At 32.7% G+C, this 26,467-nt stretch overlaps 2 protein-coding genes across 3 annotated transcripts in view; one reads left to right on the forward strand and one right to left on the reverse strand.

Annotated features, from left to right (window-relative positions):
• Nucleotides 1-3,840, forward strand: part of LOC143252809 (uncharacterized) — a 60,199-nt gene extending 56,359 nt beyond the window's left edge. For both annotated transcript variants that reach the window (XM_076505529.1, XM_076505530.1), the window contains exon 7: nt 323-3,840. In XM_076505529.1, coding sequence (XP_076361644.1) covers nt 323-2,457 — 2,135 coding nt within the window. In that variant the 3' untranslated portion in view covers nt 2,458-3,840. The remainder of the gene's footprint in view (nt 1-322) is intronic.
• Nucleotides 3,841-18,873: 15,033 nt separating this feature from the next.
• The window catches only part of LOC143252810 (adenylate cyclase 1-like), a 122,392-nt gene continuing 114,798 nt past the window's right edge, over nt 18,874-26,467 (reverse strand). Inside the window, exons 20-21 of the mRNA XM_076505531.1 lie at nt 24,509-24,633; nt 18,874-24,159 (exon numbers count right to left, since the gene is read on the reverse strand). Of these exons, the coding sequence (XP_076361646.1) occupies nt 22,870-24,159; nt 24,509-24,633 (1,415 nt within the window). The 3' untranslated portion in view covers nt 18,874-22,869. The remainder of the gene's footprint in view (nt 24,160-24,508; nt 24,634-26,467) is intronic.

Consider the following 26,467-nt stretch of genomic DNA (forward strand, 5'->3'; position numbering starts at 1 on the left):
TTTGAAACATTGTCCTCTACACTTGTGTCTCCACAACAGGCAGTTGTCATCCATTCTACAAAGTTTCATCATGAATACTCTGCCTTGAATACTCTGATGAATACAATCCATCAAAGAATATTGGCAATCCAGTGTCTTATCTCAGAAACTACAGTGTAGCAATAAAAAAGTATTAGAATCTTATTTATAGAGTAACATTTATTTTCAGATTTTTATATTTATTTATTTTGTCTGAGACATGTACATACCTCACAAATAGAACTGAATTTAAAGTTTTATTTACAAAAGTATCAATAACAGTTTGTTATTGCTTTTTTTTCAGTTATGGAAACTAGTAATGGTGAATGGCGTATGTTACCAGAAAGAGAGACTGTTCATCTGAGTCAAAGAGAAGAGCAATCAGAGGAATGGCGAGATGGGCATGGTTTCAGACTTGAAAAAACAGAAGATTCTTCTTCTCTTTCAGTATGGAAGGAAGAGTTAGAAAACAGTATTAATCGAAATATAAGAACAACCACTACCCCAAAAGAGAGTAGTGTGAGTACTGAAGAAAACTGGCAGGAGTTTTGTTCAAAGAGAACAAATGAGTTGCTGAAAGAGGGAATAAAACCAGATTGTTATGATTTTGAAGGAGAATGGATGGAATTGATAAAAAGAAGAAATGAAGACTGCCCTTTTTCAAGTTTTGGTGCTTGTTCCTCCACTGAGCAAGTTGCTAATGTGATGACAATGAAATCAAATCAAAATGAAGTGCTTGATTCTTCTAAGATGATTTCAGATGAGGAAAATAATTTGTGCTCTACAGATGATAAAAACTATCTGTGTAGTGAGTCTCTAGGTCATCAAAGAATTGTGATGTGGCAGTCAACTGACCAGAAAAAACAAATCTTTGGGAGGAAAAGATCAATTGAAGTTGATGAATCATCAGTACCAAAAAAATGGTATGTAAGAGAATCTTATCCACTGCCAAGTATAAATGATTCCAAGCCTTCAAACCCTGGTTTTTCTCAAAGGAATATGAGTAACTGTGTCAGTTCAACTCTTTCGAAATGGACCACATTTCCAGCAACAGGAAGACCAGAAGATGATTTACAACTGGAGCTTCTTAAAGCTTTTAATCAGAATTGTTTTTCTCATAATAATTTATCTGGAAATATTTTCAGTGAAGATTATAAGGAGTCCATTGCTAACCAGATTGCTTCTGTTTTGACAAAACTGGGGATGACAAACATTTCTGAGTCTGTATTGACTAATGTTCTTCATCAGTTAGGGTATTTAATGGGGAATAGCACTATTACAAGTGCAGATGCAGAAGCTAAACCAAATAAAGATTCATCATCTTTTTCAAGGGCCATATCTCATTCTGGATGGCAAAGGGATATTCCTTTTGAAAATGACCAGGGGACTTTTCTTGTTCACAGAATTGGAGAAGTTCTGTCAAACTTAGGTATCCAACTATCAGCTGATACCACGCAGACACAGATAGGTGAGACATTTCCTCATCCACCTGTATTATCATCTTTCGATAACTCACTACCAGTGTCAACTACAGTTTCTCCCTCCTACTGTACAAATAAACCTTTCAAATCTGAGGTACCAAAGGGTGTAGCTAAAAGAAAACCAAAATTTATACCAAAGTACAAGCAGAGGCAATTATGGAAAAGAAAAGGAAGACGAAATACATTTATTCATAATAATTTTCAAAAGCTTGGAACTAAAGCTTCTCAAAATGACAGTCAAGCTGGGTCACTGAGGGTAGGAGAAATGAAGAACACTAAACAGATATCAAATGAAAAATCCTTATTTGCAACCACTTTTAGATCCTCTGTTAATCAAGGACAAATTACAAATAGAATAAATGAGATCTCAAGACATTCTGAAGTAATGGATTCATCAGAGTTTAGGGAAAACCAAAAGAATCAGACACAAGATATGGTTAATCCATTTGGACAGGAAAGAACAGTCTTATCAAAATCCCTAGAAAATAAATCTGGTCATATGGAAAGCTCTTTACCTGGGCCATCAACAAAATTTCATCAATATAGTGTACCTTTGAATGATGATGAAACAGCTACTCAGAATGTTTATTTTCCACAAAGAGGAAATATTGGAAACTCTGTATCATTTAAAAATGACATTCCTTGTCAACCATATTTTAATCCATGGATGAAACCTGAAACTGTTGAAAGTATAATAGGACCAGGAAATAACAACTTTAATAACATGACAGAACATTTTGTACAGTCCAAGGAGACCAACATCCAAACTGGAAGTGGCTGGAATTCACAAATCTTATTAAAGAGAGGAGAAAGTTTTTCTCAAAACAAGCCAGTCAGTCAGACTACACCAAACACTTGGAGTATGTCTGTACCTCCTTTTCAAAATTTAGGCCATCATTTCACCTCGCAAAATAATCAGTCATCCCAGCACATGGCACATTTCTCAGAAAAATGGTGAATCCAGTGAGGATGCCAGGACCTCATCAAATAACTCCAAACCTCCCACTACCTTTTCCTTCAACAGCTCAAGCTAGTAGTATGAATGCAATTTATAATACAAACTGCAGTGCTACTTCATCCTTTATGCCAAATATATGGAAGAAGTTCTGAAAGCAGAATGATTTTAGAAGTATATTTAGCAAAGAATAATTTGAACTTTGTGTCACTTTTCAAAGAAAAGATTTTCATAATCATTTAAAAAAGATAAACTGTTCTTTCAATTACTAGTGAAAAAAAGTGCTGATTGTACTTTTTAAATAACTGTTGGAAAAGCATTTTCTGGCTCATGAATGGCTCTCTGAAATGATATCAGATGTGTATTCTTAAGTTATATCATTACATGTTTACACAACAACTTGCTTATATTTTTTTAAAATCATACACTAATTGATTAGAAAGAGCATCAATGAAAACACAAGCTATTTGATTATGTATCCCATACTTCTGTATTAAGATTAAAATTTCTTCTTGAAACTGAACCTTTTAACTTAACCTGTGCAAGGTTTTAACTTGAAAAAGTTAATTAGTTAAAACAAAGAAAAACACTTAGTACAAGTTTTTTGAGAAACTATTGATTTTATAATTCCTTCAGTGAAAATTAAAATTTTCTATACTCTAATATGTTTTCAAATGGAGGAGATAATGCCTGGTACTTGTATATATGTGTACATAACACAGAATACAAAAGCTCGGAAAGTGTGAATACTGTTTGAGGTTACATTATGTGCATAGATAAACAGAAATTATATGTTATGACACAATACTAGTAATAATGTTTGAGATATTAATTGGATTTGTCATTTTAACTATTATTAATGAATATAATTCAAATATTTTTGTTTTGGAAAGTTTAAGAAACATTCTAATGGGTTATTTCTTCAGTTCTGATAAACCATATTGTTTGGTAAAAAGAATCTAGTGTTTGTATCAAAGTTTATTTCTTTTTGTTATTGATGTACATTTACAGGAAACATATTTTGTGCGTTATTTCTGGTGCCATTTAAGACGTGTGTTTGATGTTATCATCTTTCATTACTTTATGCACATACCTTCATTGGTATTCAAAATTTACCAAATTATTTTAGTAAACTACACAGATCCTTCTCTGCTGTATATGATTGACCCCATTATTTCATTTTTTAAGAACTCTGCTTACAAGAAGTTTATAGATATGTAATGTTACTCTTTTGTGACAGCAGTTGCTTCACATAAACTTTTCATTTTAGATTTACAGCTGTGTAGGTTTATTGATACATTTGATATTAGTTGAATGGTGATTTTTTTTTATGTGTACGTGTATGAAACCTATAAAGCATCATTAAATAAATGGATTTACTTAGCATAGGAATTATTATTTACTGAATTGACCCAGCGTTATGCCTGCGGATTTACAATCCTATAACTAGTTTTCGATACCCGTGGTGGGCAGAGCACAGATAGCCCATTGTATCTCAGAACGGTTGGTATGGGTATTAACACTTTTATTGATAAGCAGAGGCCGACGTTTCGACCTTCCAATGACATCTTCATGTTAACCTTTGTTAAGAATGTCGAAACGCTGTTATCTGCTTGTCAGTAAAAGTGTTAAAATGCATACCAGCCGTTATGAGATACATTTTTATTTCAAGTGCGTTTCTCGTCATCAAGAAAGATAGCCCATTGAGTAACTTTGTGCTAAACTTCAAACAAAGTAGTTGGGAGGAGAACTTACGGTATAATAGTCAAAATTTTTTATATTATTATTATTTTTTAAAATTATGAATGTTTTCACTTTAAATAATTAATTTTTACGTTGTGTAATTCAAAAACGATTTATCTGTTAATTATGTTCACATTATGATCAGACAGTGCTGTACGGCAGTGTTTCCTAAATTGGGAACCGAGGATCACCTGAAGACTGTCGAAAAATGGGCCGAACCCAAAATTGTTGAATTTAATTCTAAACAAAGAATTGGCCAATAAAACTTATGAAATAGTTAAAAGCTACTGGGTGTCGAAATAAATGTTTCTTTGTTTGTTTGTTTTTTTCACAACGGCACTGTTTTTCAATCACCATGCCACATGTAGAGTGTGCGGGACAACCATGCCAGTTAGTCTCGACACTTGAGAACCTGTAACGTGAACGCAAAACAGTCTACATTTGCTACATTTTCTAATGTCAATAACAGTTGTTATAGGTTGGAGGCATTAATTTTTTTCTTTAATATTTACGTCAAAGGACCATCAGACTAGAAGAGTTTTGGAATCACTATTATAAGGTTTTGTGTCATATAAAGTGAACACTGAGAACCACTTAAGAAGAAATTATATAAACTGTTGTAATAACAAACATTCCTTTATAATGAATAAAGGGTATAATGCTTTTATAAAGCAAGAAGTTGTATACAAATAGAAATACATAAGATTATTATAAAAATAATTGTTAACGCATTGAAGTAGTTGAAATGAGTTGAGCAAGATATGTTAGCGTATGAAATGTCAAGATTTTTTTTTACATTTCAAATTTAACAGTGCATACTTCATAATCTGGAGTATTGTATTCAAATCATAATTTCCAAGAGATTTAAAATTAATTTTTCCTTCATTCGTGGTGGTGATTAAAACGTGAACGTTACTGCAAGTGACTGATGAGTGAAGAAATCTTCACGAACTGAGAAGGAGAATCATTTCGTATCTTTATGAATTAAGAGCAGTACAGAAAATGAGAGAAGTCACAGAAATAACATAGAGTCACTCATTTGTTCGTAAATTAACTATTGACTTCAAATAAAAATGTGCTATATAACATTTAAAGAAAACTTATAACGTATATGGTGTACGAATAACCCAAAGAAAAACCTTTAAACAATAATAAAAATAAAGAACTACTTTTAAATCTCATGAAAAAGCCATGAAGTGTAACATGACTAATTTAGACATGCGTAAACCTAATTTGTTGGATCACCTCGTTCACCTTAAAGCAAGCTCTTTGTGTGTGTGTGTATATATAGAAAAATAGTTACCAGTAAACTAATTCTTTCTCTTGATTTGTTTGAGTTAAACTTTGTACACACGTTTGTTATATATATACATATATTACAAGATATAATACAAAAGTTTTCAAAACTAGGTTACCCTCTTCTCTCACGCACGAAGATTATATTGAAGTCGCGAAATCCGTAATAATGTTAGAAGATAACTGTGGGGTGGAGGGAAGGGTTTGCTTGGATAAAACTTTTAAACTACCATTGCTTCATTACTGAATCTAGTGAAAATGCGTCCTGTACAAAAAAATTTGCTTAAGCATATATTTGAGTTAAATGGTAATTCTTAAATTAAAATGAAATAATTTTAAAACCAAAAATATAACTTTAGAAGAAAAAACAAATAATACGCTATTAAAGTGAGAAAATTATTGTGTAAATGTGTAGTTTAGAATCATCAGAAAGAGTATAAGAAATTTAGTAAAGGGAATTAAAAATTACAAGCTAAACGTTTATATAAACTATATTCTGGCTGAAAATGTTTCCTTAGGAATGTTTCTAAAAGTTGCAATATTTTAATTTACCAAATTCTCAGTGTATCCAATAAACGATTTCAAAACACATAAGTGAGAATACAAGTAAATGATCTCTTTTGTAATTTGAATGACTTTCTTACTGTTGCAGTTGAAATAATTCTCAATTTTCTTTCAAGTATTCTTCCTGTAGCAAGTGGTGTCTTTAGAAACATGATATAGAAAAAGTATAAACTTAGGATTACTTCTCTACCTTAGACAAGAGTTACATACAAAATTGGTTATTCAGTAAGGCATACATTTGTTTGTTTTTGTTTCTATGTAATTTTTAGTTAAATTATTATCGTTGTAGGTAATCTAGGATTTTAGTCTAACTTAACGTATTAAGATTGTTTTACTTCTATGTAGAAATGTTTTCTCCATCTTTAGCAGCCAGTTATCTGATACAGAATTCATAAGCTCAACACTAATAAAAGACTGTGACTCCATTTATTACTGTACGAATAGATGTTATTTTACTTTTATACTCATGCTTACTTCCTTTCATTTATTGTCCATGCTCTGAATCAAGCCCTGTATAACATTTCCTGAACCTTCTACCTAGCGTATATATTTAATTGGTTTGTTGCAAATCAATGTACTTGAATATGGTACATTACGTTGTTAGGTAGACACAACGATATCAAATTCAAGTTTGTGTTTACTTTATATACTGAATTCTTATTGATGGCTATCCACTTGGATTTATGTTTAAAATAGCTAATAGGTAACAAATGCATCAAATTATCAGTAGTCACAATGTATAAGCTATATTGATACATCCGGCTTCTATATCTCGTGAACTATTGTTGTTATTTTGGTCATTACTCTAGGAAAAGGTGATATGTATAGCAAAGAAAATAATTCAAAAATTCATTTTAAGAATGTCCCTAATTTTGATATTATTTGGTTTGTACAAGTATTACTTAAAGTCTCAAACATACGAGGCGTTTAGTTTTTTCAAACTGTTGAGTTTTACATGTCATTAATTAAACATTATTATTTGAATACGCTTCTTAATATGGTAGGTCACAGCGTATCCCAAACTTTCTCGATTCATGGCGCCCTTAGTGTCTCAGCAACTTTTTAACGGTGCCCCTAGGCAAAAAGGAAAACCTAACAGTTCTGTTTATTAAGTAGTTAGGTCCAAACAACTTAATACTTAATAAGTATTTATGTCCTAACAACTTAGTAGCCGTTTGAAAGAATAATACATATAAATTGAAAGTAAAAATAACATTTCATTTTAAATAACCACAATTACTAATGGGATATGTGCGCTTGTTGAGCACTGTACAAGTTCTCAAACCTTAGAATCAGATTGGATACCGCCACCCTCATATCCTGTTCCACATTGGTTTTCGCGTGGTACTTGCTTTTTATCGAAGCAATCGCTGAAATCCACATCTTCAGTTCAGAGATATGAAGTCGTAAATGGAATTAGGATTTGCTGAGCTTTAGCACTTAGCAGCGGATATTAATTTTTTACTGATATCCAAAAACTCAGTTCCATATTGCCAAATTTTGTTTTTAAAGTCTTGTCACAAGAGAGCTCAATAAGATTTTCTTCTTCTGCAGAGGTAAATTCAGATAGGGTCTTAGCCTTGAATGGGTCTTGGATCCATGTAAAATTCTTCATATCTTCTGGAAAGTAAATTTCAAGCCAGTCACTAAGCTGTATTAGTTGCTCCTCAAAAACATATTTTACTTCGTAGGTCAAATTAATTTCATTAGATGTAACAAACTGCTGCAACAGGGGGAAACAGTCTTTGCTGCCATCTTCACTCATTTTTCTTCCCATAGTAGTAACTTTTTTTCTGAAAGCTGAAACCCTCTCTGCAACTATCAGAATATGCATGTTGCTTCCCTGCAGATAGAGATTCAATTCATTCAGTTTTTTGAAGAGATTGCACAGGTATGCTAATTTTGACAAAAAATCAGTATCCAAGTTTTTAGCACATTCATATTTTTCTTCTTTGAGATAAGAGTTGAATTACTGTTGTAATTCGAATACATGGGATAGTACATTTCCAGGGGGATGCCATCGCGAACTACAGTAGTACAATAAAGATGTGTGCTCAGATCTCATATCCTAACAAAAATTTTTTTAAAAACCTCACTTTCTGTGGCCGAGTTTTTATAAAAATCACCACTTTCAACACACTTTCTAGGTCGGTTTAGAGGAGGACTCGAGTGCTTTGATGCAAGGGCTTCCCTGTGGATTTTGCAGTGAGTCCACAATGCATCAAAAGCTCTGCTTCGTATGAGTGCTTACAATTCTCCATAACGGCCAGACATAGAGCGACCACCATCGGTACAGACGGTAACGCACTTAGTTCAGTCTATGCTGATTTCACATAAAAGTGTCAAGGATTTCAAACAAGTCTTGAGCCTTTGTACCTGTAGTGATACTTTTATGAAAGAGGTCTTCCATAATTTTGTCACTGTTCACAAACCGTGTGTAGCAAATCAAATGAGCATCCTTGTTACTATCCGTCGCCTCATCTAGCTGTAACTCCAATTCCTTCCCTTTCATTTTTTCAGTTAGTTGATCGTTGAGGTCTTCGACCATGTGTTGGATTCTATGACTGTTAGTACTGTTGAATAGAGGCACCTTTGAAAGCAGTTTTCCCGCAGATTCACCAACAATAATGTTCACCGCATCTACTGCAGCCGGGAAAATCAGTTCTTCTGCGATGGTTATGAGGTTTTTTACATTTCGCAACTCTATATGTCACCTTGTAAAGCGCTAGCAAAGCAATGCTTGGTATTGATGCTTGTTTAAAAAATGTAGCTTTTTGTTATTCAATTCTTTTAAATTTCTTGTAATATAATCACGGAATTTACTCGTCTTGTTAGAATGATTGGTCTCTAGGTTTGGTTTGGTTTTTGGAATTTCGCACAAAGCTATTCGAGGGCTATCTGTGCTAGCCGTCCCTAATTTAGCAGTGTATGACACTGAAGGCAGCTAGTTATCACCACCCACCACCAACTCTTGGGCTACTCTTTTACCAACGAATAGTGGGATTGACCGTCACATTATAACGCCCCCACGGCTGGGAGGGGAGCATGTTTGGCGCGACTCGGGCGCGAACCCGCGACCCTCAGATTACGAAGCGCACGCCTTAACGCGCTAGGCCATGCCAGGCCCTGATTGGTCTCTAAGTAGCGTTTTAGTTTACTTGGAATTATGCACTCTGGAGCCATACGTTTTAGTTATAATATACACTGCGGACACTCTTCATGAATGACATCTACCGAAGTAATACCAAAATCCAGATAACTATCGTCATATTTCCGTTTTTTTCACAATTTTGCCAATGGTCCGTGGTTCGCCACATTTCTTCACTCCCACATTTCCTATTAATGTTAAAAAAAAACTTTCCATTTTTATACACAAGGACTAAAAATCAACAAAATAATTCACTAAACTCTGCTAGACCTTGCAGAAACTTGGTCACAACACCCTTTAGTTATTTCGATTACTGATGAACCCAGAGAGTCGACAAGTATTTATTTACAAAATCTAAGAAACGAGAATGTTCGAGAAGTTACTGGCGTAGCCCAAGTACAAGTAGAGAAAACATATTTCAAAGCTGTAGGTAGTTCACAGTTTTAACATTAGATCGCGCTACATTCCTTTCAATAACGTTTACGATCTAGTGTTAAACTCTGAACTACTTAGCGCCAGTTGTTCGCGCGGTGTTCGACAGATGCCGATATCGCTGCTTCCCTCGTCCTTGTGAGTTCGTTCTAGTGCCCTGAGGCGCTTTGTCATACAGTTTGAGAAACAATGAGCTAGAATATCAAGGATTAATTGTAGTAAAGTATAGTTAATTTCATTATTTTCGTTTTATATCTGATTTTCTTTAATATTATATGGTATATCCAGATAAAACTGAATTATTCTAGAGGAATAGGTTCATTTAAAGACAAGATATTTAGATAAGACATCGATTATGATATTGGGCGATGTCTCTGAGTTACTAAAGCATAAACATGAATTAAATAAAAATAGTGGGCATAAAGTAAAAGGAAATGAAAGACTTATATCGCAATTAAGAGACAAACAGTATGAGCTTTTGACATAGGACATTTACTTCTATTGGATCTTCTATATTCAATTACTCAAGCCGACTCCACGTACCAGACAGACATTGCACATTACTACACAGTGAAAAAGTATATAAATAGCAGTGTCCTTCAGTGGTATTACAGCAATACTTCAGAGTAGATCAGTTATGTGTTTAAGAATAACAAAAACCGCTAGTGGAAAATCAGTGGAACGGGTGTGTGTGTGTTTTCATTTAGCAAAGCCACCTCGGGCTATCTGCTGAGTCCACCGAGGGAAATCGAACCCATGACTTTAGCGTTGTAAATCCGTAGACTTACCGCTGTACTAGCGGGGGACCGATATAACGGTTTTCTTAATTATGTTGGCTCGGCATGGCTAAGCGCGTTAAGGCGTTCGACTCGTAATCCGTGGGTCGCGGGTTCGAATCCCGGTCGTATCAAACATGTCGCCCTTTCAGCCGTGGGGGCGTTATAATGTGACGGTTAATCCCATTATTGGTTGGTAAAAGAGTAGCCCAAGAATTGGCGGTGGGTGGTGATGACTAGTTGCCTTCCCTCTAGTCTTACATTGCTAAATTTGGGATGACTAGCGCAGATAGCCCTCGAGTAGCTTTGCACGAAATTAAAAACAAACTCAACTATGTTTTATATGGAATTCACGCATATAAATAATATAATGTCAGAAGAAGCTAAAAATGCATGATATGTTCATGTAATATGCTTTCCACTCTTTTGTACTTTAGATTTGTATTAAATACAACAATTAATTTTAGCTTTTAAAAACTAGTCTTACATTGCTAAATTTGGGATGGTTAGCGCAGATAGCCCTCGAGTAGCTTTGCACGAAATTCAAAACAAACTCAACTGTGTTTTATATGGAATTCTCGCATATAAATAATAAATAATATAATGTCAGAAGAAGCTAAAAATGCATGATATGTTCATGTAATATGCTTTCGATTTGTATTAAATACAACAATTAATTTTATCTTTTAAAAACTAATAAAATCTAACTTGAAGAGGAGTTTCTCAACTTTCTCTCAATCCTGAAAACAGACCTCAAAATTTTTTGAGAAAGAAGTAGTGCATTGTTAAAGTCACGAAACAATAATACTTAATGATCAATCTTTTTGTACGGCAAGAAACAGTTTCTTAAAGCAAAATATAACACGTAACCAGAAACACTGCGGCATAGAAGAAAATAAAAAAATCTAAGACAGAAAGTAAAAGAAAAACATAAAAAAACACTAACAATGATTATTACAGTTATGGTCACAATAAGCGAATAAATGAAACAAATAATTTAATATTGAGTCAATAACATATGCCTTTAACAACGAAAATATTGAAATAACCCTACAGTAACGCTAACAATTAGGTTTCAACAGATGCTGTTGGCATAACACAATAGTCCATTGTGTTGCTTTGTGGTTAAAACAATGTCAACATTACATGAGTTGACTCGAATTAGCTGACGCCAATCTATACTTCTGACCGTCAGAATCCAGTAAAGTTTACATCATTTCTTCCCTACGACTTTCTTCGAGGTACATCTTAAGTACTATTTAGGTCCTCTTTTTGAAGTTTAACCCCATAGACATTACTTTCTGTTCTCTCTTAGAGCACTTAAAGTCTGCATTGCTATGCATATTATACTGCACCTTTACTGTAATATCGGTAAGAAATATCTAGAAAACTGTAAGCTTACTATATGTTTTAATTCTCATGAATGCAAATATTCAATAATTACAAGTAAAACACTGAATACACTAGTTTTACATTTCTTGTGAGTTTCATACTTATTCTTCAAGTTGATCCATGTGAAATATTTTTTAATATTATTATCTATACACATTTACAAATATATGGCATATTCATATACTATGTTTTCCACTTTTCTGTACTTCAGATTTGTATTAAAGACAACCATTAAAAACTTTAAAAAACAATAATATCTAAATCCACCCTTGTAGAGAGTTTCTTAACTTCATCTTCATCTTGTAAACATAGTCAAAGTTACATAATAGTTGCAATTGTAAATCACCCACGCATTTTGTAATGTGTAGTTTTAATGATGCTATTTCACTAATACCCACATCGTATTGAAATCACTGCTATATGCTCCACGTTTGTTTATGGTAGTGTTGAATATTGTTCCAGATTTCTTCTAAATGAATATACATCTCTTATTTATTTGTGGGATAAAAAGAATATTGCTTCAAATGTTGTTGGACATGTTCTTTATAAATAGCAGGTAAGCTACGAATGGAATGATTTTTACTAGGTAAATGAATTAAGACCGGTCTTCTTGTGAAGTATTAATAATATTTTTCTAGATGGATGGACAGACATATGATATCGATTTTGAGTGTGAACACCTGATATAACTAAACTTGGAGCAGAAAACCTATCATTGCATCGAGGTAGAATCAAAAAGTAGTAATCGTATGCTGTTATCATACATGATGATGTTGCTTTAAAATAAATTTTCAAGCTTTAGCTCGCTACTGTTGAATGAAAAGTCAATTACGTAATGACATATGTCCACTTTATATTATGAAAGCATTCATTGTAATTAAACATTTACGTAGTCTTTATGAATTTATCTACCAACTTTAATATAATTTGTACTACAAATTTTATGAGTACACTGTAGACAAACACTTTTTTATTTTAAAATAAAAAAATCTAGGAAAACACGATAACTAGATGAAAAGTTTCACATGATGATAACCTAAGAGCACATCCTGTTCTATCTGTATCCAACGTTTAATTGTTTATTTGGTGCTCACAGACAAAGGTGCAGAGAGGGTCTTCGTTTAAGTTCGATATACATGTGTACTTGTTAAGACAAACTCGTGAGCTAAGTAACCAAGTTTAAATAACGAAGGAAACAAACATTTTATGACAGTAATGTATGAAATTATGAATGACTAGAGACATATACTTAGCAAACCAATAAAAAGAAATACTGGAATAGTATTAAAATATGAAGTTTGAAAACAAATTGTAAATTGAAGGAAATAAAGTACCAGAGTAACATAGCTGAAAGTGAAAGGTAAAATATGTTGTCTAAGATCTAGCTTTGCCACTGACGAGTTACAAAATATAATCCTGAAGTTATACGGATATACAAAATATATCATTAGTAACTGCCATGAGTTGAATATCCTGAAGAATATTCTCCTTAGGGAAGATGAGTCTAACTAACACTACGTAGATTACACCTGTTGTTTGAATTATTAATGATACCATGATGAACTGAAGCTAGTTGATGACATAAAGATGAAGAACGGTATTGCGTCGACAGTCAGCTCCTTTGGTCTTATTGTTCACGCTGGCAACAGAAAAGCCTTGTTCTTGAAACAACACTCAAGAACCTCTATCTTAATGGCCAAGGCTGTTAAAATATTGATAATAGTGAAAAATGTTGATTTTTCGATTATTAGAAGACATTTAAAATTCGTCAGTTTGTTCTTCATATTATTATCATGTACCATGATAATGATTCCTTGTAAGGATCGCCCGGGATATTCACAAAAAAAAAAAGAAAGAATGAAACATAGGGCAAAAACTATCTTAAAAATCAAACTTGTTCTTGAAATAACACTCAAGACCTTTTATTTCAATGGCTAAGGCTGATGAAATATTGATGATAGTAAAAAAGTTGTTTTCAGATTACTACAACAAATTAAAAATCATTAATCTATTTTTGTGTTATTATGATTCATATTATTCTTGTATTACAAGCCTACAGAAAGAGCAGCTATGGATATTTTATTCAAACGTAGGCAAACTTACAGAGTACTAGTTAATCCAAACTCCCGAATGTCGTACGCACGAAAATTTGTCAGGGGGCATAAGATTTGATCCCTCCCCCGGTTACCAAATACGAACCACAAACACCTGTATGCAAGGCAAGCGCATGTACGTTGCTTCTAACTTTGTACCATAACAAACTAAACAGCATACAGTTTTCACACAGCTGTCCACAATCAACTTCTAACAGATGACATCAATGACAATAAATTGCATGAAAATAAAGCCACGTGAAAGTATCATACGATTAACCCTTTCACCTCGGGGAGGTCAAAGTGCGCATGTCACAACCTTACACAGAGTTATATTCAGAGTTTAATTAAAGTTCTTTGTTATCAGTGAATATAAATAAACTCAGCATGAGAACGTAGATATTAAATCAGTTTAGTATAATTTAAATTTTCAAGTCCGTAATTTTGTAAGTAAATATTTGAAAAAAAAAATTATATTTTTTCAAGTATGAGAACTATGACGTTTATATTAATGTCTTCACTCCCCCTCAGAGAAGTAAGAAATAATATAAATTTCTTATTATAACGTTTTCATCACACAGACAAAGCATGACTAACATTGCCTTACATATTATTAAATAAAATAGAAAATCAGATCCATTTGCCACGCCCAACCATCACATCCTCTTTTTCAGAACTTGCTATTAGTTCTCTTTGATATTTAAGACTATATCTATAACCAACAGAAAGTCATAGTTTTCTCTGTCAAATGGCGTTTTATATTTACGTTGTTGTTCACACGGGGAATTGTCTACTTTCTTTCCATTTGAAGCCTTATTCTCATGGGTAACACGTGGACGAGGTTAGTTAATTTTTTAAACCATTCACTGTCGCTAGGACTATTTCCCAATACTCTTACATCCCTAAACTGGGACTGGGACAAATATTTCCTATTGTCGACACTGTTTACGTTTTCTTTTGTTGGGTCCAGGTTCATCATTTTGATTATCATCACTAGATGGAAAGCTAGCATCCTCTTGTCTCATTGCCTCCTCATCATCACGCTTTAGAATGCTACTTGACTCACATTCACTATCATCTAAGGCCCGGCATGGCCAAGCGTGTTAAGGCGTGCGACTCGTAATCTGAGGGTCGCGGGTTCGCATCCCCGTCGCGCAAAACATGCTCGCCCTTTCAGACGTGGGGACGTTATAATCTTTCGGTCAATCCCACTATTCGTTGGTAAAAGAGTAGCCCAAGAGTTGGCGATGGGTGGTGATGACTAGCTGACTTCCCTCTAGTTTTACACTGCTAAATTAGGGACGGCTAGCACAGATAGCCCTCGAGTAGCTTTGTGCGAAATTCAAAAAACAAAACAAACACTACCATCTAAGCTATCTGAGTCAAGCATATTTACATAGTAATTATTTGAACATACAGTAAGCACGCAGTTGCTATACATTATGCATCTTATTGGCTGTTGAAAGATTGAGTGGAAAACATTGATGTAAACAGTATATCAACATGCCAATAAATACTTTTTGAATAACAATTGGAAATATACGTACCAGCCACAGTAAATGGGTCGCACAGGTAGAAAGCCAGGAAAATGTAATAGTTATGGAACATTGCTTCCTTTTCCCATATTATTATTCTGTGTTCTTTGGTGCATTATTTAATGTAGTAGTAAATTAGTATAAAAAAGTGGGGTTAACTTTCACTGACAGTAGAAAGAAAAAATACTCAGGTAAGTACTTTATTCTATTCTTTGTTTTTATGTGTATTCTTTATTTATTATTACAAAAATAACTAAACTGTAAATACTGAAACATTTTTGGATTAGCTTAAGTAAAATAAATAATAATGCCAATAATAATATTTTGTGAGGTGCCCTCGTAATTCATGTTTTATGTCATGTAATACCATAATGTGAGCTGCATGTTTGCCATTTGATTTGCAATCTATATAGCTAGAATATTAGCCAGGAGCGGTTCAAAAGGTAAGAAAACAATAAAATGTACGTATAAATGGATTATAGATAGCTTTTACTATTTATGACAAACGACTGTAGTTTTCTGTTACAATGTACAGTTATTCCAGAAAGAAATAGGGCCAATATATAATTATTTCCTGATTTTTTGGTAGTTACACTTTTGCATTTGTTTGTTTGATCTTAATTGCAAAGCTACATAGTGGGCTATTTGTTCTCTGCTTATCACGAGTATCGAAACCCGGTTTCTAACACTGTGGGGTGGTGGTCAGATCAATCCACCTCACACAGAGTTAGGGTAAGGGAAATAACAGATAAAATACAATGTTTTCTAAAAGAAAATTGATATTTTTGGAGGTTTTAGGGGTTGTGCAAATAATATTTATTCTTAAAATTACTTTGCATTCATTAAGGGTAAGAACATTCACTGCAGAGTAAATTGTAAAGAAAGCTTTCATTGAACAGTAACATGTTTTTTGTACACATGAGAAGGTAAACATGTAGTGCCCATTGTAAATAATGTTTTTCATTGACACTGTTGTGTTTGTTTTCCTTTTCTTTTTGAGTTTTTAAATTCTATCTGTGGGAGAAAAAAGAGTGTGGGATCATTCATTGTGGAGCCTTAGTGAGAACCCTAAACCTGCTGAAAAATTCCTGCACATGTCGTAGGATTATTTCAATGATAATCCTTGACGAAAAAATATCAGTTTTTTTATCGCTACTAGCAAAGTTTCTTTTTCTTTTACTAGCCATTCAAGCACTCAAGCCTAGAACAACCACGGCTACATATTCTATGCCAACATTTATGCACAGTTACTAAATAAACTTCTGCGAAGGTTGTAGGGTTATTTTTAAGTTACTTTATAAGTACAGATTTTCACCATCTTCTTCTTTACTACCATCATAAGCTCTTCAAAGCAATTCAAGCATCGCAGAAACGTAGAAGTCATTTAAGCACCGTTAAACTAGCCAGAAAACCTTCGCTATTTTAGAGTAAACAATGTGTATATTTATTTATTATTACTGATTATAGTTTTACAAGCTGCAAGATAAAAAGGCTACAAATATTTTATTGAAACGTGGACAATAGGAATGAATGCAGTATTGATTATCTTTAAGCGCCTTCGTTGTTTTACCCTGAATAATTCTTTGAGTCCTTCACTTTTCGCCATAGAAGAAAATCCGGTGTTTTGCTATTACATATTAATTGTAAAATAATCTGGAACTAGCGTCTAGTTTGTTTACTTTTGTTTATAGTCCCTACTTTTAGACTTGAAAATATAATCTTTGTATTTTGATTCATTTTTTCCCTTTTTTAAATTAAAAGTTGTTAATTATTTTGTATAGAGTGTTTACGAATGAAAATAATTTTATTAGCTTCTTTATCGACGAGAGTGATATCTACTATTTGAATAATTCAGTAACCGCTTTTTGATTCGCCCCTCCCGCAGCGGTATGTCTGCGAAATTACAATGCTAGAAACAGCGTTTCGATACACGCGGTGGACAAAGCACAGATAGCACGTTATGTAGCTTTGTACTTAATTACAAACACAATTTTCTTATTTAGAATATGCCCATTGTTGTTAATAGTGAGTTTCTTCGTTATGTCTAACTATTGTTTGCCAATTTTGATAAATAGGACTACTTTTAAGTCATAAGTTTTCTTAATTTTATTGAAAGGTTATTGAGTGATATACTTGTTACTTGTGTATGTATTTCTATCAAAGTTATGAACAGTACTAGAACTTCGAACATTTTCTTTTCACCTGTACCAAATTGTCACTCTTTAAAGTGTGAAGATTACCAGCGATGAGTACGTACGTGGTTCAGGGGATAATAAATGTAAGAAGAGGAATTACATTCGTACAGATAATTACATATTACGCATCTTCTCGAAGGTTATGTTATATAAGATTATTTAAATATAGATTCTAGTGCCGATGGCTATTTCGCAAAAATAGCTAATGGTTGGATATTCATTTTTAAAAATATTTGTTTGTTCTTAAGCAAAAAAACAACACAGTGGTCTATCTGTGTTCTACCCACTGCAGGTATCGAGACCCGATTTTCAACGGTATAAGCCTCCAAACTTACAACTAAGTCATCGGAGGGCACGCTAGTGTTAAGTAGTAATTGTTGTATGGAAGTGTATATGACTATAGATTCTAATCTAATTAATTATATATTTCTAGCAATAAATAGGTCTATAAGAAAATCTTATGTTTCTGTTAATTAGCTTTTGTTGTTTTAGGCTAATTGATAAGTTTACTAGCTAGCCTATATTGCTTATCAAAGTTAACGGTAATTGTTTTTATGTTTGATTGAGTAAAAGTAATAGTTCTCATGAGGTAAAGTATAAACCTTTGAGCCATTTAGTAAATTTCAAGGAAGCTCTTAGTAAATGTTCCACTCTTCAATACGTTACTAATGTGTACAAACTAATTGATTATTTGTAGTTAAGCACAAAGCTACACAATGGGCTTTCTATGCTCTGCCCACCACGGGTATTGAAACCCGGTTTTTAGTAGTATGAGTCTGCAGACACGCCGCTGTACCACTTGGAGGCGACTACTGCCGTGTAATTTGTTGAGTGAGAAGAAACAGTTATCTAAAAACTGAAATATTTGAGAAAATTACCCTAATTTTAACTCGATTGTGAAGTTCCGCATGAGTAAATTCTAACTAGAGTTATCATTTAGTTGTCTTCTCTTTCACAAGCTTAAAGTTTCTTTTCTTATTTTTTGGAATTAAGATAATTCCCAAAGATAATTTGAACTATATGCATACTTTTTATTGAAAATTTTGCCTTTGTTTTCTTTTGCCACTAAATTGTTTTTTACTATTGCAGACGAAAATACTAAATAACAGAACAATTTTCTTTTTTCACTTGTTCTAAAATTTATTAGTTTCTTTAACATAAAATACCAAGGCTATATTGAAAAATATCTTTCGAGAGAAATTTTGATATATCAAGTAATAAAACTCAGTAAACTGAAGTACATCAGCTTTAATCCCTTATGTCGTGACTGGTTTTACCAGCAGGGTGAGCTCTTATTACCCGACAAAAGGCAGAATATTCTCGAAACGTCATCTTCTACACTTGAGCTGCGCTGTAGATTGTATTAATTTTATTTCACATTAAACTGTTGCACCTTCAGTGTCACTTCTTTTATTATATACACGTACTGGTACACAGGATATTGATACAAGTGCAGAAATATAACAAGAAGTGCTTACTGATAATGTATTTAAACATCGGAGAAAATAGTTTACAAAGGCGCAATAGGTTAAATTCAGCCATTGAATATATTTTGAAACGTAACAAAATACCAGAACTAAACACACGTCTTGCGATCAACTGTTCAAGTTCAGTAGAAATCTAACTGTTAAACAGTTACGTCCCTCGTAAGCAGACACAAAGAGAAAGACAAATGAAACTCAATTATATTATACTACTTTATTCTTTTGGTGATTTTTATATTGTACTACTATATATATAACTGAAAAAACACAATGATTACTAAAGAGAAGCTATTAGCTATTTTGATATTAACAGCACGAAAGCCTAGAGAGTTCTTAAACACCTGTCTAGTTAATGTGTACTAACTAACTTAACCTGAGCCACTATCTAACAAGTTACTTTTATTCCATAGAAATATTCCAGAAATTACCAGAGTTCTCGAAATTACATTTGAAACTCCACAGCCGTTAGTTTTTATCAGAAATAAATATATATGTCTACACCGCGTTAGCTGTCTTGTACTTTCGTATTGTCATTGAGACTTTTTGCAATACCGAAGTTACTATTCCCCGCGTTTTATGTTTTGTTATTTATGGAGCTCGCGCATCATAAGATTTTAAGTTCAACGCTTCTTATAAATATCACTCAAATACCAAATAAAAGTTGAATCAGTATCACAAACCTGAAAGTAAAAAGAAATGGCTTAAAATCGCTCTATGAGAGAAACAATTATATGATCCACATTTTGTTGAGAAGACCTCTTTAATAGTTTTTCCTCTGAAAACAATTTTTTTATATATTCATATAAATGTTGCTTATAATAAGTTAACTTCCTATGATCAAGTTCGCCTGTTCGATCATATATGATTTGCTGGAAACTTTACAAAAAAAAAGCAAATAATAAACAAGCAAGCATGAATAATGCCGCATTTAAATGTTCGAAGTTAATTGTATTCAAATAAACTACAAAATACTATATGGCTAAAAACATTAATAATCCACTATAATGTGACATGATTCAATTAGTTAGGTAGTTTAACTTAATCTTGATATTCCAAAATTTTCTTCAATTGGCATTAAAACCAATATTTTGCTTCGCTTTTGTAGAATCTCTGGTACTGTTAAAAACAAACACTGAAAACGATAACTGCTTAACAAACAATCGACTATAATGACTCATTAGTTTTGACTTATTTTATTTGTGAATGAAACATTAGTTAACCAGATAATGGGTAAAATCTGTTTATTCCTCTTGGTTAGACGTATGTGAGCTTTCTGTGGTTTATTTAAGAAGTGAACATGAGGTTCTGCTTTTGAGGCTTTAGGCAAACATAAGATGTTGAAATGCCATTTTTGTATATTATGTTTTTAAACAGAAAAAACCCGTTAAAATAATTCTTAAAATTATTAACTTATTTACTATGACATAATCTCAAATACCACAGGCTTCTTTCTATAAATGAAGTATTATATGAGATTTTAACCATTGTAAATAAAAGCAAAATAAATAAGTGCTTAGTGAATAGAAAGTTTTGGAAAATATTTCCTATATGCGTATTTTGATTCAACTTGACAATACACGTAATGTTAAACACTAAATTTTTGGCAATATGTCTAAAGACACATACAAGTTTAAACAACTCAGTAATCAAACAGTATATGTACAGTTTACGAGAAGAAACTACTTATAAAGTGAAAAATTAACTTCGTCAACTCTTAAGGGACTTGCGACAGATGTCGAAAACAATGTCGCTTATATCTCCAAAGTTGTAATCTGAGGGTTGCGGGTTCGAATCCACATCACACCAACGATATTCGCCTTTTCAACCGTGGGGACGTTATAAAGTGTCAGCAAATCCCACTATGTGCTGGTAAAAGAGGAGCCCAAGAGCTGGCTGTGGGTAGTGATGACTAGCTGCTTTCCCTCTAGCCTTACACTGCAAAATTAGGGACGACTAACGCGGATAGCCCTCGTGTAGCTTTTCTCAAAAACAAAACAAACAACTCTACAAAGTTACAGCAACCATACACAACAACAACGAACATTTAAGAAAGTAATATTTTCAGTTAGAAAAACTAAAATTCAAGTAAAAGAAACTATGAATGATAGACTGTCGTAAAGTTTAAGGTGGGATGATTTTTAACTCACTAATTTAGATTCAACAGAGAAAAAAGTCAACTTTAGAAATAATAATTGTTGGAGTCAGTTTAAACAATGTCGAATTTGATATACACGTTATATTTTACACTTAAAGAATACATGTTGGAATATTAGCGTGATAAAAATATCTGTGTTCCAACCATGCACACTAAGCATTACCATAATATAGATGTCTTATTCAGTTTTATTGCTATGTTTAAATTTCCGATTCTTAACAATATTTTCTATCAACTTCGATATAAGTATCTTTAATATACTAAATTATCATCGTTAATTAACTTTTCTGTCAGTTTTGAAGTTTTTCTCTTACTGAATTAACTGTGTTTAGCATTTGAAGTTATTAACTACAGTGCAAAATTTTAACATCCAGAAAAAAAGACATGAAAAACTATAAAACATTTTGTCAACATTAACATTTCTACGGCTTTAAATTCTTAAGATAATGATTCAAGATAATGTTTCAAACAAATAACGTGCATACAGATTTAGAATGACCTGTTTCTATAATTACCTAGCTTTAGGTTAACAGTATATATTTCTCATTAAATTTCTCAGTATCGTCATAGCTCGACACATCATTGTTTACAGTTTACATTCGTAGATCGACAATTCCATTCCATGCTTGTACTTTAAGTAAGTGATTATACAAAACAAAATGTTTGCTTACAAGTACGATATCAAAAGTTAAAATGGATGTTGAGAAAAATATTAATAATAACATAAAAATCGATCTTTTTTTAAATGCAAGACTTTGTTTTTTTAGTAATAACTATAATCTTTCCAAAATTTCGATATTGATGCCGTAAGTAGCCTTTGTGTCAGAGAATTTCTATGATATTTGTCCTTTTTTTTTAAACATATTCTTGTCAAACAACAAGGGGTTGTTTAAGAAATTTATGCTCAGCTAATGAACAACGTTAAATAGCTTGATGCGATTAGGTTTAGAGAAGAAAGAAGTGCTGTAGCGACAGGCGATAAGCGAATTGATGCCACCTAAGAATAACTAGTGTAAATAAATCTGTATTTTTTCCAAGACAAAGCCTTTCTACATATAGAAAGTAATATTTAGAGTTGTTGTACTAACAGCATGATTTGTTTTCAAGAACGTCATTATTCTCACAGTTTTTGCCTTTGTTATGTTCACTGATAGAAACAATGATTTTAATCTCAGTGTTTGTTTTATACGAAAAACATTTTACATTTTTTTCTTATACAAGACCTTTTTGTTGGTTGAAGTCTTCTATATGATCATCTGTGAGCTTGCGAGAACTGTCTGAGGAATTGCTTAAAACTAAAAAAGTTTCTGCTTTTAGGTTTTTGTGAAGTTTCATCTTGTAAAATAAACATGCGGATAATACGTTTATCGCGTAAATCTAATTGTATTGTAGAAATTTATCGCTTTTATAGCGTAAAGGGAATTGTTAACGTTTTCTTGTGTTAACTGATTTTTTTTTTAATGCTGTATAATTGCTCAATTTACAGTTCATGTTCTCCCCACTTATATTTGAGATGGTTGTATAACAAGGAAAAGAAGAGAATCTTTTTTCATGCTCTCGTTCGTCGCAATTGCTTGTTTATTTGAGTTTTTGAAGTAGTTCTTATTTATAAGATCTTGTTCTATTGAACATTTGTGAGGTTCTTTTGTAGTCACTTGTTTTTTTGTTGTACTTGGATACGAATTTTGCTGTTTTATCCAGATTGAGATAAAAAGAGGTATTTCTCTTTTCTTGTTCAGAACTTATGCTGAGTGGTATTAAACAGTTATTATCATGTTTGACATTTCTGCAAGGAACCTCATGATTAAAGTATTGTCGAAACATCTCTGCAGAATCTGCAAAAGCAGTCATCACAAGAGACACATCGACATATAAGTCAAGAGGTTTTTCAGAGGTTTCTTGTTCCAAAGACATCTTATTGGCAGCTGAAGAGATTTGTTTTGATGATATAAATTCAGTCTCATGTATTTTAAATGAAGCGGTACAAGCAATACTCATGCACGAAACCGCTGGAGGTGTTCTGCGCGAAGAAGATTGATAGATATTTGTAAATAAAAGACGGAAATACGCAATATTTATGGATTGTTCGTTTGAAACTTCTCTGTCTTTAGAAGAGGTATGTAGTTTGGTAGTGTTCAACCTGTCATTTAAAGAAAAAGAAAGGTCCTTGATATGCAGTTTTTGAAAAGTGAAGAATAGTGTAATTAGAGATTCTCGTAGTTTCTGAGTTTTTGACTTGAAATTTGTAAATGGCATTGACAGTGTGCCAATTGACAAATAATCCGAATGGAGAAAACTTCTGTACCGAGAAACTGACTTATTTTTGTTATAAGTACAGAAAGAAATTAGCCTGAAATAGCTTTTCGGGAAGACTTCCGAACGTGGAGAAACATGGTTATTGATCGAAGAACTATTATGGGGTGTTGATAAAAGACTTGAATCAGCTATCAACAACTTATAAGAAGGAAATCTAAGTTTATATTTTGTTAACTTAAGTTTCTTGAAACGAATATTTCTTAAAAAAGGACTTGATGGAATCTGGGAGACTTCAAGATCAACTGATTTTAGATCATTACTTAATTGTACTTTCCTAGTCTTAGGAGTATTGTTTGCGCTATCATTTGATATATCTTCCCAACTACTGTTCTGCCTATTGTCCTGAGAAAACATATGTAAAGATGAAGAATCCTTATTCTGATGTTCTCCACCGTTGGAAGGCTTTGGCTGTTCTGGATACTCTGTAGAATTGCGCAGAGACGTTTTCTCCTGTGTTGATTTTCTGCCAATTAAAAAGTAAGTGGTCATGTCTCCTTTTCCTTTTACTTTTACGCGGCCTCTACACTGGAACAAGTACGGATAGTCTTTCAGTAGAAGATATATATCTTCAGTTACCTGGTTTAGCAAAATGAGAAGAAAACAACCTAAATTAAACCTTGTTTAATCAAGTATCTCTTTTTTACTCTGATTGTGTTATACTAGTTTCCCATCAGAAACTGTAATTATATAAAGCTTTTAAAATATTATATGATATTTTTATCGTTCATTGCCAATAATTTTAATAAATTATTTTTTAACATTATTCTGTTCAAAAATTTGCGTTTTCATACTGAGTGACTTATTATATATAACATGTTATCATTTATGCTCTCTAATGACAAACATTCATTTTAAAATTAGTTAAATCATTTAATAAAATGCTTTATTTCCTTCTTTCATTATTTCAGTTTCACCTGATCAATACCTGTGTGTGGTTTGGCAATCCAGTGCTATCCATCCTACTTGCAACATTGACGGTATTGCCCCATATATCATACTGCGGTTTTCTAGCACCAATAACCCCAGCTACTACAGGGCCTACATTAATACCTGGGCAGAGGAAATTGAAATCAATAAAAATAAATGACTCATAAAATACATTTAGATTGTACATATTCCAGGATCCTTGGGATTTGTTAAAAATGAGCGAGGCTAAAATTCCAAGCATTATTAAATTCTCTGTATAAGCTACTTTGTGTATGTTTTTGACTTTACTAGCCAAATGAAAATTCTTAAAATAAAACGTCTTATTTAAGATACATAATATTAGAAACTAAAAGGGAAACAAAATTTTAGTAGCATAAAACTTTTATCTGTAGTTGTTGTTAGTAAAAAACAGAGTACTTGTATACATAACTAAACTATCAAATATTACCTTTTTTACAAATATTAATTATGCTGTTTACTAAAGTACTGGCGATGTACAAAGCAACAGTTTCTTCTCTGTCATCCTTCCTTGCAGATAAAGAATCGTTAAAGTTGATACCCCTGTATATCATTCGGTATGTGCTATGATGTATTCAATTATGAAAGTACAATGGAATCTGATGTAGACCCACATTACATTAGTAATATAATTTCATCTATAGTTTTCATGAAAATGAAGTTAGATTTATAAGAACTATACATTATTTTCTTTTCTGATTTCATGTTAAAATGTTGGTGTGTAAACATAACATATTTAGCTCTTGGCATTTATAATCCTCCAATTTGAGAGCCTCACTGTTGCTCTCAAAACAACTTATGCTGGTTCAAAGCAGGAGCACAGAAGTTCGAATTAATGGGAATAATAGATTGTATTTTCATCCAGAGTAGGAATATAATTATCTAAACGAATATCCTTAACAGATAAAACGTATTATTTTTATTGAGAGGCCTACATTTTAAGTTCTTTTGTATTGCAAATATTTCAATATATGATTAGGAAAGATGCTCTGCTTTATCCAACATGTAATATGAATTTTAGAACAAGCATTTTTAAAACTATGAAAGGTAAGCACAACATCGAAGTTGGAAAAATAAAGAGTACAAAATTAGCTTAACAGCAGAAGTATTTTGAGCAACATCTTCGCATTAAATATTAAGATAGAATTTCCCAAATTGCAAATGAACAATGAAACATTACCAGACCTATTATATGTATTTCTTGTTAGTTTTCTTATTTAAAATGTTATTATTTTTCAAACCAAATGTTCAAGGGTGTACATGATTAAGAATACACCCTAACTTTTAAACTACAATTTATGGTATCTCTGAGAGGGGAAAAAGACATATGGCAGATCGCGATAGACTAACGAACAATGAAACGAAGATTACATTGTCAAAAAAACATAAGCAAAAATTAAGATTAACCTGAAACAACCAATTTATTTGAGAACAACACAAAAATAATTGCACAGAATAATGTGGCATGGCGAATATGCCATTCTAAAACCTATAAAAATGCAAAGATGCGAGTAAATTGGCATCACTAACATAAATAGGATCGAAAATTAGTGGAAGAATATGGTTAGATCAGGTGACTTATATTTTACCCTTTATCCATAAAATTGGTGTGTAAGTATGTGGCGAAAACCAAAAGAAGATTACAACAATGAATATTGTGCGCTATCAGTTATACATTGGTATAGTTCGTTATGTGGTAGGCAGCTTTTGTTTAGAATAGTTTGTTTGTTTTTTGAATTTCGGAGAAAGATACTTAAGGGCTATCTGTGCTAGCCGTCCCGAATTTAGTATTGTAAGACTAGAAGGAATGCAGCTGGTCATCATCACCCACCGCCAACTCTTGGGCTACTCTTTTACCAACGAATAGTGGGATTAACTGTAACATTTTAACGTCCCCACGGCTGTAAGAGCGAGCATGTTTGGCGCGACGGGCATGCGA

The sequence above is a fragment of the Tachypleus tridentatus genome, chromosome 6, assembly GCF_004210375.1.
Source record: "Tachypleus tridentatus isolate NWPU-2018 chromosome 6, ASM421037v1, whole genome shotgun sequence".
NCBI lineage: Eukaryota > Metazoa > Arthropoda > Merostomata > Xiphosura > Limulidae > Tachypleus > Tachypleus tridentatus.